At 40.0% G+C, this 18,630-nt stretch overlaps 1 protein-coding gene across 6 annotated transcripts in view; it reads right to left on the minus strand.

Annotated features, from left to right (window-relative positions):
• Positions 1 to 316: 316 nt before the first annotated feature.
• Positions 317 to 18,630, minus strand: part of ARL5C (ADP ribosylation factor like GTPase 5C) — a 28,999-nt gene continuing 10,685 nt past the window's right edge. The window contains exons 2-7 of one of the 6 annotated variants that reach the window (XR_009154888.1): positions 14,744 to 14,804; positions 12,907 to 13,054; positions 7,118 to 7,201; positions 4,754 to 4,905; positions 4,201 to 4,293; positions 317 to 2,569 (exon numbers count right to left, since the gene is read on the minus strand). Coding sequence is in view for 5 of the 6 variants with exons in the window: in XM_058180805.1 (XP_058036788.1) it covers positions 2,521 to 2,569; positions 4,754 to 4,905; positions 7,118 to 7,201; positions 12,907 to 13,054; positions 14,744 to 14,804 (494 nt within the window). In the remaining variant the exon portion in view is untranslated. Of the gene's footprint in view, positions 4,294 to 4,753; positions 4,906 to 7,117; positions 7,202 to 12,906; positions 13,118 to 14,743; positions 14,805 to 15,789; positions 15,914 to 18,630 lie in introns of those variants that run through there. The other 5 variants (XM_058180809.1, XM_058180807.1, XM_058180805.1 and 2 more) reach the window with 5 other exon arrangements.

Consider the following 18,630-nt stretch of genomic DNA (forward strand, 5'->3'; position numbering starts at 1 on the left):
TGAAACTTGATATTGAATGATGTGAAAACTTAGGGAATTGCAAAGGGATTCTTGGACTTTCTAGATCAGGGATGTCAAACTAGCAGCCTGTGAGTTGGATGCGTCACTCACAGGCCACACTCACCCCAGCTCTGCAAAGGCAAAAAAATATCAGGATACATCACGTGACGTGATCAAATTTAAAACCTGTGTTCTAGATTCTTATCAAGATTTGTGGCACCAGCCCCAGTTATAGTCTTTGGGTGAAACTGATCACACTCATGACTTTACAATATCTGACCACAAGGACACCACACAGGAAGAGGTGCAAAATAAATGACATTTAATGAGGAAATACTTTAATTTTTTTTAAGTTCAAACAGACCATACTTAGAAATATTTTTTAAAATCCCACCATTATAAGAATATATTTGAACATAGAAAAGACAAATTACATTTGTTTACATAGCACCAAACCTTCTAATGATAAAGCACATATTTCTGTAACTTCATGAATTAGCATACCACCTTCAAATGTGATTAATTTTGCCGAAGAAATTAAAGTTTCCCAGACATGTTTAATACTGATTTTCCACAGTTCCAAGCCTGGGAATGACCATTCCAAAACAGATAGTTTGCATTATGTTCAAGAACACTATATTACATTTTTGCCACCATCCTTCATGTGCCTTGGTCTATACATACACTATGACTGCATAGTGAGATGCAGGGGGGGGGGGTAGAAACCAGGGAATATCAGGGAATCACATTTCTGAATATTCATTTACATCTACTGTATATTCCTCAAATATGGCTGGCTGGGGAATTCAGGAAATTGAAATCCATATATCTTAAAGTTTCCCATGCTTGAGAAACATTGCTGTATATTAAAAGCATGCAAAGAGAAAAGAACTGTATTACCACCTTAACAGTTACTTTTCTCTTGGTAGGATGCTTTTTAAAAAAAAATAAAAATCTTGGATGAAATTACTTTTGGAAGGTCTCCTCTCGGTAGTCTGCGGTTATAGAGGCAACTATCTTATACTAATTCTGCTGCACAAAAGTTCAGACTAAATATGGCATTAACTACATTTATACATAATAAACTGTACAAGGAGGAGTTATTCTGGCAGGATTGGTAGCCTCAGTTCTCCCTTGTGTCCAGGTCAGTCTGTCCTACAGTTAGATAGCAAACACTTCTAAGCCCAGAAGTAACATGCACATTTTTATTTAGGTTATATTTGAGATTAAGCTGTTATAATGTCAGAACCTAACATTCTTCCTCTTAAAAGAAGAAAAGATAGGTTGAGAGAAAGAATTTTCTTCTTTACGGACTGTCACACTTTCATATCACCTGTTTTGCTTGAACTAACAGATTTTCTTGTCCAAAACTTGCCTTGACCTGTTTGAAAGGAATCCTCGAAAACAGCAGCTCCAAAAAGAACTCTTTCCTGATATGCATCTCTCGCACAGGCAGCCACACGCACACACATACATGCACATGAACACATGCATGTGTGCGCGAGGGCACGCGCGCACATACACACGTAGAGTCAGAAAAATACAAAAAAGACAGACTTGGAAAATTTTAAAACAACAACGCAGCATTGAAATTATTTATTGGATATATAGGTAGTCCTTGACATATGACCACAATGGACTATGGAATTTCAGTTATAAATGACTGTGGTCATAAAGTAATGCATATGACCAGAGTCAATTTTGTGATTGTAAAGCAAATCACTGCAATTGTTAAGTGAATCACATAGTTGTTCAGTGAACCCTGCAGTTAAGCAAATCTACTCACCCACATGGGCACTTTTTGCCAGAAACCAGCAAAAGTCAGAGAAACAGCAAAAAAGGTCACACACTGCAGTCATGTGACCAACAGAGCACTGGAAGTGCCCAAAATAAAATGATGTGACTTCAAAGGAAATTAAATGACTGGTCATAAGTCAAGAATTATCTATAGGACAGACGAAATGACAGCAATCCTAGGAAAAGATGAAGAAATGAGGACATCTGTTTCAAAATTTCCTTGGCTACTTATTCATTTGGGAAGCAATTCAAGCATCTCACAAGGCAGAGTGAAATCCATGAAATAACATTTCCCAAAATAACATTCCATCTTCTTTGTTGTTGTTTTCACAATGATAATGCAAAACATGTTAGCATCGTGGAAAGGAAAAGCAATGCTCAGCAGTGTTCCATAATCTTTTTTGGTTCATAGGACTTAACACTTCTCACCGCAGTGTCCCATTCTGATTGGGAAGGTATAAAATCAAAGCCACACAGTGGCGTGATATAAACAGACTTTCCAATGTGATATGATTAGATCCGAAGTCCAGGAAGAATCTCTCCACAGGCTGAATGCAACTCCTCCTATAATATGACATGTGCTAAAAAGTATTTTAATAAAATACTGATGCCTCTGGGAAAAAAGCCTTCCAAGGTCCAACAGATCCTGAGAGTTTTGTAAAGTGGAAATAAATATAAAGGTTGGTTTATTTTTCCCCAGTCCCAAAGTAGGTTTGGCTGAGATTACTTGGCAGCAACTTGAGATATCATCCATTCTAAACCAGCAGGAAGGCTGAGTGGAGAAAAAGAAATGATTAATACTAGAAAACCCAAAATTCACAATTCCTAGAAGAAAACTGAAATTAACTTGGATCCTTTCAAGGGAGAAATCGTTTTCTTTTCTTTATTGGAGAAAGTCCAAGACCTCCCTCCAATGCTTACTAGACAGGTAGCATCAATTGACTTCTTTAAAGAATTGTATTGGAGGGCACCTGACATACTGCTCCAGGTTCTAGCCTCCTTATTTCAAAAAATGTTCTAGGTTTTGCTTGAATCTCCACATGCATTCTAAGAAAGATATCAGTTAAGAAAAAAATGTAGATGGTTTCAACTAGATTGGGGTCTCCAAACGTGGCAACTCTATGCTGGCTGTGGAATTCTGGGAGTTGAAGTATGTCTTATAATTCCAAGTTTGGAGACTCCTGAACTAAATGCTCAGGATATTTTAAAACAAAGGTAAACTGAACTAATAGACAGCATCTGAAAAGCTAATGTAGTAATTTTACTATTTTGCTTGCTTGTAAATGGGTGTTTTCTGACCAGCCACATCTACCGCTAAGGAACAATTATACCCAAGATATGGGCTAAGGGTTTAGACAGCGGTGAAATTCCCCCCCCCCCCCGTTGTATCTGGCTTGCCGAACTGATAGCACAGGTGTCAGGAGGCTCCGCCTACCCGCTGGAACGCCATTACATCCCTTTTTTTACCATCTGCGCATATGCAGAAGAGGGGTGTAAACGCATAGTGCGCGCATGCTCCTGTTCCCGAACTGGTAGCAAAGGTAAGTGAATTTCACCGTTGCTTCCAGATATGTTCTTCGCTTTCAAAAGGATGTGTTTCTGCTTTCCTTAATTTTAAACTTGGGTTAAGTCCAAAGGATAGAACCATTTTAGGCAGAAACAACCAGAAACCAGCCGTTTAAATAGGGCACAATTAAGGCTGTCCACAGTGAAAATGATTTTTTCAATTAATTCTAACTGATTGGGCAATCTTTATGATACTTTGTATGAGAAAATACCCTTTTTCTTTAGAGAAATTATACATGGATATATGAAACAGATACAGCTTAAGTAAATACTTTCCTTTCACCCACCCCACATTCATACATTGAAGACAGCATTGGCCACCTTCAATGTTTTTAAGAACTGTTATTAAAAATCAGTCGATTCACATTAGATGAGTTATTAAACATTTCCACTCATGACATATTTCAACAATAGAAAATAGCCTTAATCTGTTTAAAAGTGTTCCACGGTTCCAATCCAGGCTTGGCAAGGAGACAGAAAGCTGCATTGTGCAATATTGAATTTATTGGCCTAAGCCAGAACCGTTTTGCTTTCTGCCCAAGTTATGCTCCTGCCCCATAGAAGGAACAAAATATTTTTTATCAAGAGAAACTTGATGCCTTTTAATATTGGCACTTCCACCTGCTCTTTGCTCATTTCACACAACAACGAATTATATAGCAGAGGTGTCAAAGAGATGGTTTGTGGATGCCTCAAAAACCGATGGCACTGCACTGCTGTCCCACAACAAAGCCCACACAGGCAAGGCAGAAGCAAAGAATAAAGAGCTGCAGAGCTGCCCTGATGGGATTCTGAAGGTTTTGAACCATCACAGGTGCTGTGCTGGCATGTAATTACCCTGCAGGTGTGCAGAGACCGTTGCTGCTGAAATCACCATTTGTCAATGTTAGTTGTCTTCAGGAATGTGTGATACGTTACGGGGAATAACAACTGCAGCCATAGGGATACAATATTTCAGTGTTATGGAAGACATCATATTTTTGCTTTTATGTGTCATCAATAGCAACAATTTGCATTTAATCTGTAAATTATTAATTATAAATAATAATATTAATATTTTAATATTATTGATGAAATTGACATAATTGATAGCTATTTATATTTAATATTTGTTGCATATTTGAATGCAAGGCACTGAACAGCATTCTTAATGTCTTGTGCCTCCCACCCAGTTTGAGCTTATGACTCACTCTCTAGAGCAGGGGTCTCCAACCTGGGCAACTTTCAGCCTGGCGGACTTCAACACCCAGAATTCCCCAGCCAGCTTTGCTGGATTTTGGGAGTTGAAGTCCGCCAGGCTGAAAGTTGCCCAGGTTGGAGACCCCTGCTCTAGAGAGAGAAGACTTCAGCTGCTCCTAGCATACAGGATATGTAATTCTGGTTTACTGACCCCTCTCCTGTGAGTGCACAGCAACCTTGAATATGCCATGGGTGGTCTCTGATGGAGCTCAGGGTGAGGAACTTAGAAATTTCAGAGGTAGACATGGAATTTTTAATATCTTGCTTGTTGGCAAATATCAACACAGCTGCATTACGCAGGTCCTGGGGAAAGGAAAAGAGAGTAGCAATATCACTTACTTATATACCGCTTCATAGTGCTTTTACAGCCCTCTCTAAGTGGTTTTCAGAGTCAGCCTATTGCCCCCAACAACCTGGGTCCTTATTTTACCCACCTCAGAAGGATGGAAGGCTGAGTCAATGTTGTGCCAGTGAGAATCAAACTGCTGAACTGATGGCAGCAGTCAGTCAGCAGGAGTAACCTGCTGTACTGCATTCTAACCACTGCACCACCATGGTGCAGTAGGTAGAATGCATGTTTGCCTCCAGTTTCTATCAACTCACAATTCATTCAAAATGAGAGAAATAATACACAAAACTATCACATAAAGATCAGAACAGAAAACAGTCACAAAAGTGTGTCTGTGGCTTAGCATGAGGTGTGGATCCAAAATGGTTTATTTGTGGAAGCAATTTGTGGACCAATCTCAAAAGCTGGATGTGTCATTGGGCCTGAGGATCCCAAGAAGGGTGGATCCTGCAAGTAATTGCACTGCAGTCCATCTTGTCCTTTGGTACTTTATAACTAGTTTTAATTGATTTAATTATGGTAGGTTGTAATTGTTAGTTTTGTTTTAACCATATATGCCAGTGTCACATACAAATGAGATGGACTGCCATATAAATTTAATGAAGAAATAAAGAAAAGCATGATATGGAATCCAGCAACTATGGTTTAATAAACCATTAATTGTGGCTTACCAGCATGACTACATTCAGTCATAATTATTCTACAAACCATCGTTGAAATAGATTGCTGTGAATTATGAATAATGTAGCTGTAATTTAAAAGTCTGTAGAGATTCTCAGTCATCCAGGTCATGGTTGTCCCAAAGGTGCTTTTTCAGGAGGCACGAAATAGAAAGTCCAGTTGCCTCCTGAAAAAGCATCTTTGGGATAGCTGCAATTTAGTTTTTATTTAGTATACCACCACTGTAAGTTTTAAGCTATGATTTATGATGATGTAATATTTGAGACCAAACAACATAAGAACTGTCTTGTCCCAAAGGTGCTTTTTCAAGAGGAAACTGGACTTTCTGGTTTTTCTTTGAAGAAGATTCACTTCTCATCCAAGAAGCTTCTTCAGCTCTGAACAACTTAAGAACTTCAGAGCAGAAGAAGATTCTTGGATGAGAAATGAAAATCTTCAAAGAAAAATCAGAAAGTCCAGTTGCCACTTGAAAAAGCACCTTTGGGACAATCATGACCTAGATGGCTGAGAAACTCCATAGACATCAAGGACTACCTGTGATGGTGAAAGATCTGTTAGGATTCAGTTGTTGCTAATGATTGATGTGTAGTAGTCTCAATTTTACATGTTTTAAACATGAGTTGGTTAGCAGACAGGTTGTAAAGCAGATCCAGCTAGTATTCTCACAGCACTGAGGTTCTTTGGGTGATTCAGTTTGTGGTCAAAGCATTGGACCAGGTCTATAAATATTGCAGGAATAGTACAATAGATGGAATTAGTTCAAGCACCAAATACCACATTCTCATGCTTCTCATGTAAATAATCTCTAAAAAGAAATAGCCTGCTCTCTGCTGACTTTCTCCCTGGAGGGAGATTTTTCCATCCAAGCACTTAAAAATGAAATTCAAACAGCTCTAGTGCCATGGCTGGACCAAATTGTAATTGGTACAAGTATCAATCCCGAACCCGGGGTTTGCCATACCTGGGGGAGGGACCCTTGCAATGGTAGTGGGTGGTGGGAGACTATCCTTACCAGAGGCTGCAGGAGTGAAGATCACAACGCTGACAAACCGCTAATCCTAACCAGGTGAGATTCGAGCGACTATCAGGTGTTCGGATGTGTGGCGAGAACGACGAGGCCAGCAAGCAGCTGATCCCAGCCAGATGACATTCGGCCGAAGATCAGCTGTTCGGCGGGCCTGCACACCAACTGACAATCGTCTACTCAAGTCTGCTGATAATCAGAGGATCGGGCCTAACTGAAGGCCAGTTGCTGCAGTGGTGGGAGGGTGCGGCTCTAGTATTTAAAAGGAGATTTTTCCATCCAGGCACTTAAAAATGAAATTCAGCCAGCTCCAGTGCCATGGCTGGACCAGCTTGTAATTGGTACAAGCAGCATTGTAACAGCAAATGATGCCCAGGAATATAAAATGTACAAAACAACTGTGGAGCAATATCTGAAATCAGACAACATATATCGCTGCATGTGGTAACAGGCAAACTCACCTCATGAGCTAACATCTTATACAGTTCCTCTTTTGTCACTGTCAGCCTCTCACGATCTGTGCTATCGATCACAAGGATGACAAACTGATCGAAGGGGGAAAAACACATTTATAAACTTGATCAAGACTAAGTGAACAGAATTGAAGCAGTGGCTGAGTTCATACAACCCACTACAAGCACAATATATTGCAGAAATTGTGATTTATAAACCATGTTTACGATATAGCACATTGATGATCTAAACAATTTTATCTTATTCAATAAGCTACTATTAAGCAAACCATTCCTGTGAATCTAGTTTTCAAGTGTCAGCCCCTGTATGCCCCAAATAGCATTGTTTAGGAGAAGAAGGAAATATCAGAAGGCGTGGAGAAAGATCCTATCACACAGGAAAGCTTCAAAAGAATGAAAAGTAAGCATTCTTGATGGTTGTGAAACTCTGTCTGATGGAAGGAAGTAGAAGACTAGACAGAAGACTAAATGCAAGTAGAATTAAATAGGAGTATTTAGAACTAGAAATCTAACAGCAGCTCCCTCAATCCATGTCTCATTTGCCCACATCTAAGGTTTAAGTTAGTATTATAGTGTAAATTTATTGGTCAGGAAGTTCAGAGGTTTTGATGAGGGTTTGCTAAACCAGGTTCATTATTTTGAACTACTAAGCATGCCTTCATTCCAGGAACAACAGAGTTAAATAATCAAAATACATTCCTAACATCAGAACATAATTCATGGAAGCCAAAGAATAAAATAATTTCAGGGCATGTATGCAGAGGGAAGGAGATCCAACTGAAAGAGACTTCTTCCCCAGGGGAATTTTTAAAAAGAGATTTGAAATGTAGGAATAGATATCTACGTGGCAAATAGTGTACTGTCTGGAAAGCATATAGGAGAAAGAAAGAGAAGAAAATCACATTTCACCTCTAAAAATGTCAAGAATTCAGTTTTGGCATATGAAAAATGAGTCTCAGCTTGCCTTTGTTCTACAAAACTATGATACAATCAAGATTCACGGGTAATTCCCATCCCCTACAAAATGCATACCTAAGCAGTAACTTTGCATGCGATAGCACAATATCAATATACAAGAGGAAGTAGAGTGACAGAAAACAGCTACCAGAGAAAACCAAACATAAGATCAAAGAGGTATCCGGAACATCCTTCCCACATTGTTGCCATGAAATTTAGTGGCAAATTTTAGATTTTAGTTGTCTGGTTTTCACAGTTGAAAACAAACAGGAGAACAGATATATAAAATCTTCTTTTGTATCAGGACATTTATATTCCAAATGTGGAATATCCATGTGGATTTGTGCCATCCATGTGGATTTGTGCCATCCAAATGGTCTTTGGAAACTAAAAAAAATATTGTTAAAAAGCATGTCCACTAAACACAAAAACATTGGCTGGAAGTGACTTGAACAGTATTTCTGAATACCATAATTTCATGCTCGCTTTCACCAAAGCGGTGCCTCGGAATCAGCATTTCTCAACCGTGGCAATGTTTGGATGTATGGACTTCAACTCCCAGAATTCTCCAGCCAACAAGCTGGCGAAGTCCACACATCTTAAAGTTAACAAGGCTGAAAAACCCTGCTTGCTTCTGTTATCGACTTATAAGGGGGACTAACATAGCCACAAGCCTTCTGACATTTCAATATATTGGTTAATATTGGCAAGTCTTAGACTTTTGGGTAAGCATTATACCCACATAAACTTAATCCAGAATAAATCACATCATAGTATGAGTTCAGATTTAACCTGTATGAAGCATCAATCGAGAGTAGTATATTGATTATATGTATTTATGGGGTTTAACTTCTTTTTAAAAATACTTTGTCCTTGTGCTAAACAGTAATTTAGTTTGTTTAAACCAGGGGTGTCCAAACTACGGCCCGTGGGCCAACTGCGGCCCGCGGGTCAGTTTTTTTTGGCCCGCAGCAAATTCTGGAAGTATAATTTAAAATGGCCCTTTTAGGTCATGCTCCTCCCCATGGGCGGGGAATAATGAAGGGAGGGGGCAGAGGAGGCGGCGAGCGGGAAAGAGGCTGCTGGCCGTGCCTGCCCCCAGCAGTTCTACCCTCGCCTTCCTCGGGCCGCCATCGAGAAACAGGTGAGGAGGGGTTCTGTCCTCGCCTTCCTCGGGCAGGGAATAACGAAGGGAGGGGGGGGAGGCGGCGGCAAGCGCGAAAGAGGCTGCTGGCCGTGCCCGGCCCAGCAGCTCTGTCCCCGCCTTCCTCGGGCAGGGAATAACGAAGGGAGGGGGGGAGGCGGCGGCAAGCGCGAAAGAGGCTGCTGGCCGTGCCCGGCCCAGCAGCTCTGTCCTCGCCTTCCTCGGGCAGGGAATAACGAAGGGAGGGGGGGAGGCGGCGGCAAGCGCGAAAGAGGCTGCTGGCCGTGGCCGGCCCAGCCGCTCTGTCCTCGCCCTCCCCCGGCAGGGAATAACGAGGGAGGGGAGGCGGCGGCAGCGCGAAGAGGCTGCTGGCGTGCCCGGCCAGCAGCTCTGTCTCGCCTTCCTCGGGCAGGAATAACGAAGGAGGGGAGGCGGCAAGCGCGAAAGAGGCTGCTGGCCGTGCCCGGCCCAGCAGCTCTGTCCTCGCCTTCCTCGGGCAGGGAATAACGAAGCGGGGGGGAGGCGGCGGCAAGCGCGAAAGAGGCTGCTGGCCGTGCCCGGCCCAGCAGCTCTGTCCTCGCCTTCCTCGGGCAGGGAATAACGAAGGGAGGCGGGTCGGAGCCTCCGCGAGCGAGGCGACTTAAGCAAGGCAAGGAAGGAGTTGGGGAGACGCGGCGTGGAAGAACAAAAGGATTTGCCGGAGGTGGGGATGGGGACTGAAGGGGGGTGGGCAGCGAGCAGCCCGCGCCGCTTTTCCCCGCCAGTCAAGAATGCGCCGCGCAAGAGGCAGCAAGGAAAAAAAGTTTTCCCGTAGGCAAAAAGATGACACGGGACGCGGATTGCCGCCTGGAGCTGTCACGTGGCCCAGGTGGCCAGGGACGCCTTTCCACGCAGACCAGGGTCGCTTAAAGCGGCCTGGAAAGACCCACTTGGGCGCGCAGTCAAGAAAATCAAGAAAAAAAGTATTGTACGTTACTTCCTTTATCAATCACCTTGCTGACATTTGCAAAGAAAAGTATAATCAAAAAGTATAAAACAGTAGTCCGTAGTGCAATTTTGTGACTGGATCAATTGAGGTGCCACTGAAGGTGTCTTCTTACTCTTGGTCTACAGAAGCCACCTTCTGAGGTCACACCAGGGTCTCTGAACATGGGTTTTTGTAAGGCTGACACAGGGCTGATAGCGGGAAAACTCAGGCAAAATTGTCTTTGCGTGGTAAGCGGTTGTGTGACTGCAGAAAGTACCCCCCCCCATTTCATATTCCTGTAAAACACAACGTCCGCAGCTTGCAACAGGGTGGACGTAAAAGCCCGTCTTGACTCAGACACAGCAAATTGAGGATGTAGTTTGGCATCAGACTACATCAGACTGTGTTTGGTCCTACACAGAGTTCTTGATCTCTGTTAGAAATACACACAGTAATCATGTGTCAATATGTCACCTCTTGTGTGTGGCCCGGGCCACACATTAATTTACTAGGCTTATATACTGTTTGTTGTCCAGCCGCATGCCTTTCTGAATAATTATATTTAAAAATATTACATTAAAAATCAACATAACACAAACACACACGTACACAAACATAGAGATACACACGCACATATATATAACTCACACACATATAGTATACTTAAGCCTAAACTGTGCATAGGGACTACCCAGACGGCTGAAAAAAGTGATTTCTGACAGGTTCTCACACTTTTGACCAGTCCTCACACTTATGACCGGTCATCATTTATGCCTGTTGCAGCATTTTAGGACTACTCAGAGGGCTGAAAAAGTTATTTTTGACCTGTCCTCACACTTTTGACTGGTCCTCACACCTACAACTATCTTTACATTTTGCACCCTATCTTGTAACCGTGGTGAAGAGAAGCAGTTGTGAAATGAGTGATATGGTTGTTAAAAATGCTGCAATGGGCATAAATGTGAGGATGGTCATAAGTGTGAGGACTGGTCAAAAATTACTTTTTTTAGCCCTCTGAGTAGTTTCTATGCCCATAGCCACATCCACTCAGTCACATGAGCAGTTAACCACGCCCACCAGTCACATGACCACCAAGCCACACCCCAAAATAAGCCACGCCCATTCCCCCCCCCCCCCCCGTGGCCCGGGCCTTTGCTTATTTTTCTGTATTTGGCCCTCACTCAAAAAAGTTTGGACACCCCTGGTTTAAACATAGCATAAGTGGTTTATGCTTATACAAATTTGTATTCCCAAGAATTATTGCCCAAACTTATCTGCTGCTTCAACTCCTACCCTCAAAACGACGCTATAGAGCACTGCACACCAGAACAACTAGACACAAGAACAGTTTTTTCCCGAAGGCCATCACTCTGCTAAACAAATAATTCCCTCAACACTGTCAGACTATTTACTGAATCTGCACTACTATTAATCGTTTCATAGTTCCCATCACCAATCTCTTTCCACTTATGACTGTATGACTATAACTTGTTGCTGGCAATCCTTATGATTTATATTGATATATTGATCACCAATTGTGTTGTAAATGTTGTACCTTGATGAACGTATCTTTTCTTTTATGTACACTGAGAGCATATGCACCAAGACAAATTCCTTGTGTGTCCAATCATACTTGGCCAATAAAAAATTCTATTCTATTCTATTCTATTCTATTCTATTCTATTCTATTCTATTCTATTCTATTCTATTCTATTCTATTCTATTCTATTCTATTAAGTGTAAACAGGAGAAGAAACAGTCGAGGTAAGATGGGCATCAATATCCAAATAACCCCCAACTTGCAACCATAATCAAGATGAGAATTTCCATTTCTAAGCAAGGCAGTTAAGTGAATTATGTCTGGTTTTCAACCTTTTTTGCCACAATTGTTAAGCAAATCACTGCAATTGTTAAATGAATTTACAGTTGTTAAGCAAATTAAGCTCCCCCCCCCATTGACTTTGCTTATCAGAAGCCACTTGGGAAGGTTGCAAACTGTGATCACATGATGTGGCAACTGTCAATTCTGGTTGCCAAATGCCTAAATTTTGATCATGTGACCTTGGGATATTGCAACATTTGTAAGTGCAAGGATTGGTCATAACTCTCATTTTCAGTGCTGTTGTAACTTCAAACAGTTACTTAAATAAATAGTTGTAAGTCAAGGACTTACCTGTATCTGGAACAAAAACTTTAAGCAGTTAGAACAGAATAGAATAGATTTTTTTATTGGCCAAATATGATTGTATACACAAGGAATTTGTCTTGGTGCATATGCTCTCAGTGTACATAAAAGAAAAGATACCTTCATTAAGGTACAACACAATGATAGTCATAGGGTACAAATTTAACACTTAATGATACAACACTTAATGATAGTCATAGGCTACAAAGAAGCAATCAGAAAACAACTATAAGTGAACTGTATATAATGACATGTTTATCTTTTCTGATACAGACGTTTGCCCCCTTCTATGACTAAGCATAGCTCATATCTGGATACCATTACAGCCTTAATATTTAGTGTATGGTGTCCCACTAACAAATGACCAAAGAGCAAAAGGTTTTGCAGAATTTTGTGATAAACATAGATTATGGAATAATTATAATTTGAGAGCTCAAGAAACACAACTCTGGATCATTATTCTTCCCACTATTCCATATCTATTTTACTTCCTTAATTTATTTACTAATGTTTACCCAGCTCACCTCTGTGTTGGAATAGTAGGTATTCCAAGTAGACCGCAGGTTTTCCTGACCACCAATGTCCCACATGAGGAAATGTGTCTTGTGCTGGATGATTTCTTCCACATTGCTTCCAATTGTAGGTGACGTATGCACAACCTCATTCATTAGGCTGATGGAAGACCAAAACCATAAGGTGCTTTGTTAGTGTCCCGTCCTCCCCAAACACTTTTATCTTAAAAAAAAAAAAAAGCCAAGATGTTTGAGACAGTTAAATCTTCAAATTACTTATGTTCCATAGGATTTGGAAAAAACTGAAAAAACTTACTATACAAAGTACACACGGGGACTAGTATAATAATCTTGATTCTTGTTTTAGGGGATAGTAAGAATCTGAACAGGGATGCTATAAATCTCTCACATCCCCTGAACAACAGTTGAAATAAACATTATGTGGCTCTTTTAGAATACCCCAAACAACTTGTTCTATACTAACAGCCAGTCAGATTTTTAGCCTGGATTTGGCATTTTTGTCCGCCTATTGTCCTTTCCAATGGCCTGGGGCATATGTGGTTGTTTAAATTATTAATTTATTAATATTGAAATATATCACAGCCTAGCCATGTCAGATGTGAAAAAAACAGGCCCACATGTAAATGTTTAATGTAACTGATTTATTGCTAGAAGCTTATGCCCGGGTATCTTCTCAACTAACAAGGGGAGCTGGATCTATCCCATTCATGCCTATGTAAGAACTCTAAACTGATTCTTTCTCTCTGGCTCTGCCATTCCTTCTCCTATAGCCAGATGTTTAAACTATATTTGGCATTTTTAGCCATCTATCAAGTCCTAGCCAAATATTTGAGATGTTACTATTATTTTAAACAGCAAAAGATAGGTCCTGTTGTTTTTTTTACATTTATATCCCGCCCTTCTCCGAAGACTCAGGGCGGCTTACAGTGTGTAAGGCAATAGTCTCATTCTATTTGTATATATTTACAAAGTCAACTTATTGCCGCCGCCCCCCCCCCAACAATCTGGGTCCTCATTTTACCTACCTTATAAAGGATGGAAGGCTGAGTCAACCTTGGGCCTGGTGGGGCTTGAACCTGCAGTAATTGCAGGCTGCTGTGTTTTAATAACAGGCTTCTTACAGCCTGAGCCACCACGGCCCACGGTTTTATCTTTTTTCTGGATTTTTACCCCCAAAATTTAGAAATGTGGTCATATGTGTTTCATACATGATTAATGGATGTATCCTAAAGGCAAAATGTGTATAAAACAGACACTCAATATCACCCATCAAATACTTTTGGAATTTGAATATATCCTAGACTACTATATTACAAAAAAGCCACAATTTAGTTGTAACATGCAAAGTATGTTCTAATACTTGCTGAAACTTGGCAGCTTTAAAATGTGTGGACTTCAATTCTCAGAATCCCCCAAACCAGCATTTAAAAAGCACTGTTCTAGTTTATAAGTCCAACTACAGATTAAAGCAAAAGTTCTCCTATTACTGAGAACTTCAGGAAAGGAATATGCAGTAGTGACACAATGATATCACTAGAGACACAAGTGGAGGTTTCTTAACTTTGGAGCTTCAGGTTTCATATTTAATCGATTCACTGTTACATTTGTTGCACTGTAAGAATTTAGAGGCTTGCTACAACTTTTTAATGGCATGACTGGAAAATTTGGGAACTGCAAAGAAAAAAAAAAGATTGAAAATGTATGCAAATCACAGGATATGAGCTTGCCTACTCCTGGATTAAACTCTGTTGCAAAGGGAACAGGCCAAGAGATTTATTTAAACTAGACACTGGATACTGAAAAAGGAGTAAGACAAGGAGACACTCACAACTGGTAAAGTATGGTGGTTTTTCCAGCATTGTCCAATCCAATAATTATCACCTTATGCTCTAGAAGAAGACAAAGTTACAATATGTCAGTTAATTTGGTAAAATATAATTGCTACTTCTTTAATTCACCCATACACTGGATTATTATTGCAACAATGCAATTGAGGAATAGACTGAGAGAAGGTTTGCTCAAGACTACCAACTGGACGCATAAGAAAAATAGCTCGAATCTGTAATTTCCATTCATACCTAAACAAATATGCATGCAACTCATGTACCTTCTGTCTCCCTACCCATTTTCAAATCCTTTGGTTGGCCTGTGGATTTATTAGGGATTTCTGAGTAATGAAGGAATAATGATTTGACATGGTTTAAAACTCACCATGCATTATGAACCCACTAATTCAAGGCTTGCTTTTTGCATCAGTATTCCTACCAGTCTGAAATTAATTAAGTTGATTTAATTACAGCTTAATATTTTTATCTCTCCCTTCATCTTACCCCCACTGGAGTAGTTTTCTTTGACAAGTGTATCACACATCCCTGGCATAGATGTCCTAGAAGAATAATTCCCTTGCTAGAGGCTCCAACTCAAGTTGTGGTAATAAGGATTCTTAGAATCTGCAAATCTAGAATCAAATATCCATGTGACTAAGATTTCCATGTCTTATTTGGTACTACCTAGATCTAGGCAGGTGAAGGTTCAATGCCAGTATGCTAGCTTTTTAACTTTCTACCTGACTCTGTGTCTTTTCTCAAACTCCCAAAAGCTTTAACCAAAAACTGTCTACCATTGACGTCACCCCATTCCTAAAAGGACTATAAGGGGCGTGCATAAGTGCACAAAAGTGCCTACCGTTCCTGTCCTATTGTTTTCTTTCATTATATGTGCTTGTATATAATGTTGTGACAAAAATAAATTTTAAAAAAGTATCCTTGATAGTAACATATCCTTACTCGATCTATTCATCCCTTTTTTGTAATCTCTTAATACTTAACCCAGTGTTGGGTATGGTAAGATTCTAAGGTAGAAAAGACAACTTACTTGTGGTATGGTTAAGACACCAGGCTAGAAATTGGAAACTGGGAGTTCTAGTTCTGCTTTGGATTATAAAGCCAGCTAGGTGATCTTGAGCCAGTCAGTCTCTCTCAGATCTAGAAAGAAATGGCAAACCACTTCCAAAAATCTTGCTAAGGAAACTGCAGGGACTAGTCCGAGCAGGTTCAAGGAGTCATGACTGATTTGAAGGCATCAAAAAGGAAGAAAAAGAAATGGGAATACTAAACCTTTTTGTTCACAGACCAGTGTTGGAGCAAATTTTGTATCATTGATTATCTAGTTTTTCCTCTTGGCCCCTTTAATTTTTGAACTATGTTTCAAGCTTATCCTAGCTGGCCTTTGTTGCAAGAATTGAGGTCTGACTAAATCTGAATGGTGTACATCAGGGGGTATCAGACTGGTAGCCTGCAGGCTGGATGTGTCACACACAGGCGGTACCCACCCCAACTCAGCGAAGGGAAAAAACATTGTGATATGTCACATGACGGCTACATGACACGGCGAGTTTGACATTCGTGGTGTACATCCTTCTCTGTTTCACCCAACAAATACTGTTAGATAGATGATGCTGAAATAACATGACTATTTCAGGTGAGGCTTCTTTACTGAGTAGGATTATTTTTACTAATCCTAATTTGATCTTTTCAATAAACAGAAACAATGATGAGAATATCCCAATATTGAGAAATGACACTGGTCAAGTCCTGTTTCAATTGTTTCTGATGCTGCACTACATAACTTTAAGTCTATACAAGATGCTTAAGTTTTTGTACAAATATTGATTGGAAATGTTATACTCATATTGGATTATGCAAGTTTTAAGAGTTTGTGAAATTTTATATTACAAGGCAGATAATTACTTCCTCCCAATTCTTGTCAGCGGTTTTGTTCTTATTGCCGATTAAAAGGTAGCAGAAAATGGCAAGTTGCAAAATCTACATTTTTAGATCCTGTTTTGAACTTATTATTTCATGTGGATGGAGAAGACGCTCACACTGAAGTTTGGTGAAGTAACTGCTTTCTTCTATTTTGACTATTCTTTCTCAATGTGTAATATGTGTAGACCAAAAATAATGTTGCATTGTATACTATTGTCGTTTAAGATGATGTCTATGATTTGGGAGAGGAGTCAATTGTCAGAGAAGGAAAGTTAACACCCTATAGATTATAGAAAGTTAATCTATAAGTGGTATTAGGGGAGGAAAGGAGAAGAAGATAATGTTAGTCATATTCTTCTTTATCCCTGTTTGAAGGAACAGAAGAAACCTGTTGGCCTCCAGGATTTTCCTACTTGGGTTCTTGCTTAAATATCCTGGATACTAATCTGCCGCATTGCTTTAGGAAATTTTGAATTTTCATTTTTCATATTCAATACTTGTGAAAAGTACTCAGTGCTTTATATAGAACTCCTTTATTACCATAGGTAAATTTACGAAAAGATACCTAAGACTGGTTCTGAGGTTCATGTGATTGTATTTTGGGCATTTGGCAACAAGCCTGCATTTATGGCCATTTGCAGTATCCAATGGTCATGTAACCACAATTTATAATGTTTTCGCTGAAACCTAGCATTAACTTCTGTTTTCTGGCAAAAATGCCCAAAGCAAACAATGGATTTTTTTAACAACCATCATGTTCAATTTAATGACCATGGTTATTCACTTAATGGCTGCCACAAAATAAACTGTAAAATTGGGTTGGTCATATAATTACTCACTTTACAACCATTATGGGTCCATTATGGTTGTATGTCAAGGACTATATATGCACCAGTGGTGGGATTCAATTTTTTTTACGCTTCTGTGGTCGTGGCTTGGTGGTTGTGGCATGGCATGGCATGGCTTTGTGGGTGTGGCCTTTTGTGCGTGGCCAGGAAAGGATACTGTAAAGTCTCCATTTTGTCCCGATCAGCTGGGACTCAGGAGGCAGAGAATAGATGGGGATGGGGCCAGTCAGAGGTGGTATTTACCGGTTCTCCGAACTACTCAAAATTTCTGCTACCGATTCTCCAGAACTAGTCAGAACCTGCTGAATACTCTCTGACATGAAAGAAAGAAAGAGAGAGAAAGAGAGAGAGAGAGAGAGAGAAAGAAAGAAAGAAAGAAAGAAAGAAAGAAAGAAAGAAAGAAAGAAAGAAAGAAAGAAAGAAAGAAAGAAAGAAAGAAAGCTAGCTAGCTATTGGTACTTTCCATTTCAATATATCCCATTCCAAATTAGATCTGGCCTCACATCAGAGCTGACAATATTCTCTAATTCTACTGACAACCTTGAAATTTTCATCTGAAGCTCTCATTGGACTCTTTCTATTTTTTCCTAGTATGCTTACTGAACTTACTGAATTCTCTCTTACTGAAGAGAATTGCTGACTCCTGAGGACGGAAGGGTGGACACTCCTATGGCAGTGTGTAGATTGGTTCAGTGAAACTTATTTGGATAAGGAGATAAGGAGGAATCATGTGCTCTGGACATCTGCTCCTAGTGAGGGGACTGCAGGGCAGTGGGCCTTCCACAGGTTTGAACATAGGGAGATGATGGGATAAGCTATCTTACTTACATATGTGGCAAACCTCTTTTTCTAATCACATTTGGAAATTGCCTATTAACCACCCTAAAGGTATCAGAGACTTCTGAAGTAAGTTTGAACATCTTTATCAGGTGAGTTTATCTTTGACTCTGTACAAAAAATTAATTATAAGTTTAAAAAGTTAAAAAAATTAACAGTAAAACAAGATTTTAGTCTAAGAAAGTTATAAATGGATTAAGCATCCAGATAAATTTGGAGACTTACAAAATGACACAAAATGTTATAATATTGGAAATATTAAA

This window comes from Ahaetulla prasina, chromosome 4, assembly GCF_028640845.1.
Source record: "Ahaetulla prasina isolate Xishuangbanna chromosome 4, ASM2864084v1, whole genome shotgun sequence".
Classification (NCBI taxonomy): Eukaryota; Metazoa; Chordata; class Lepidosauria; order Squamata; family Colubridae; genus Ahaetulla; species Ahaetulla prasina.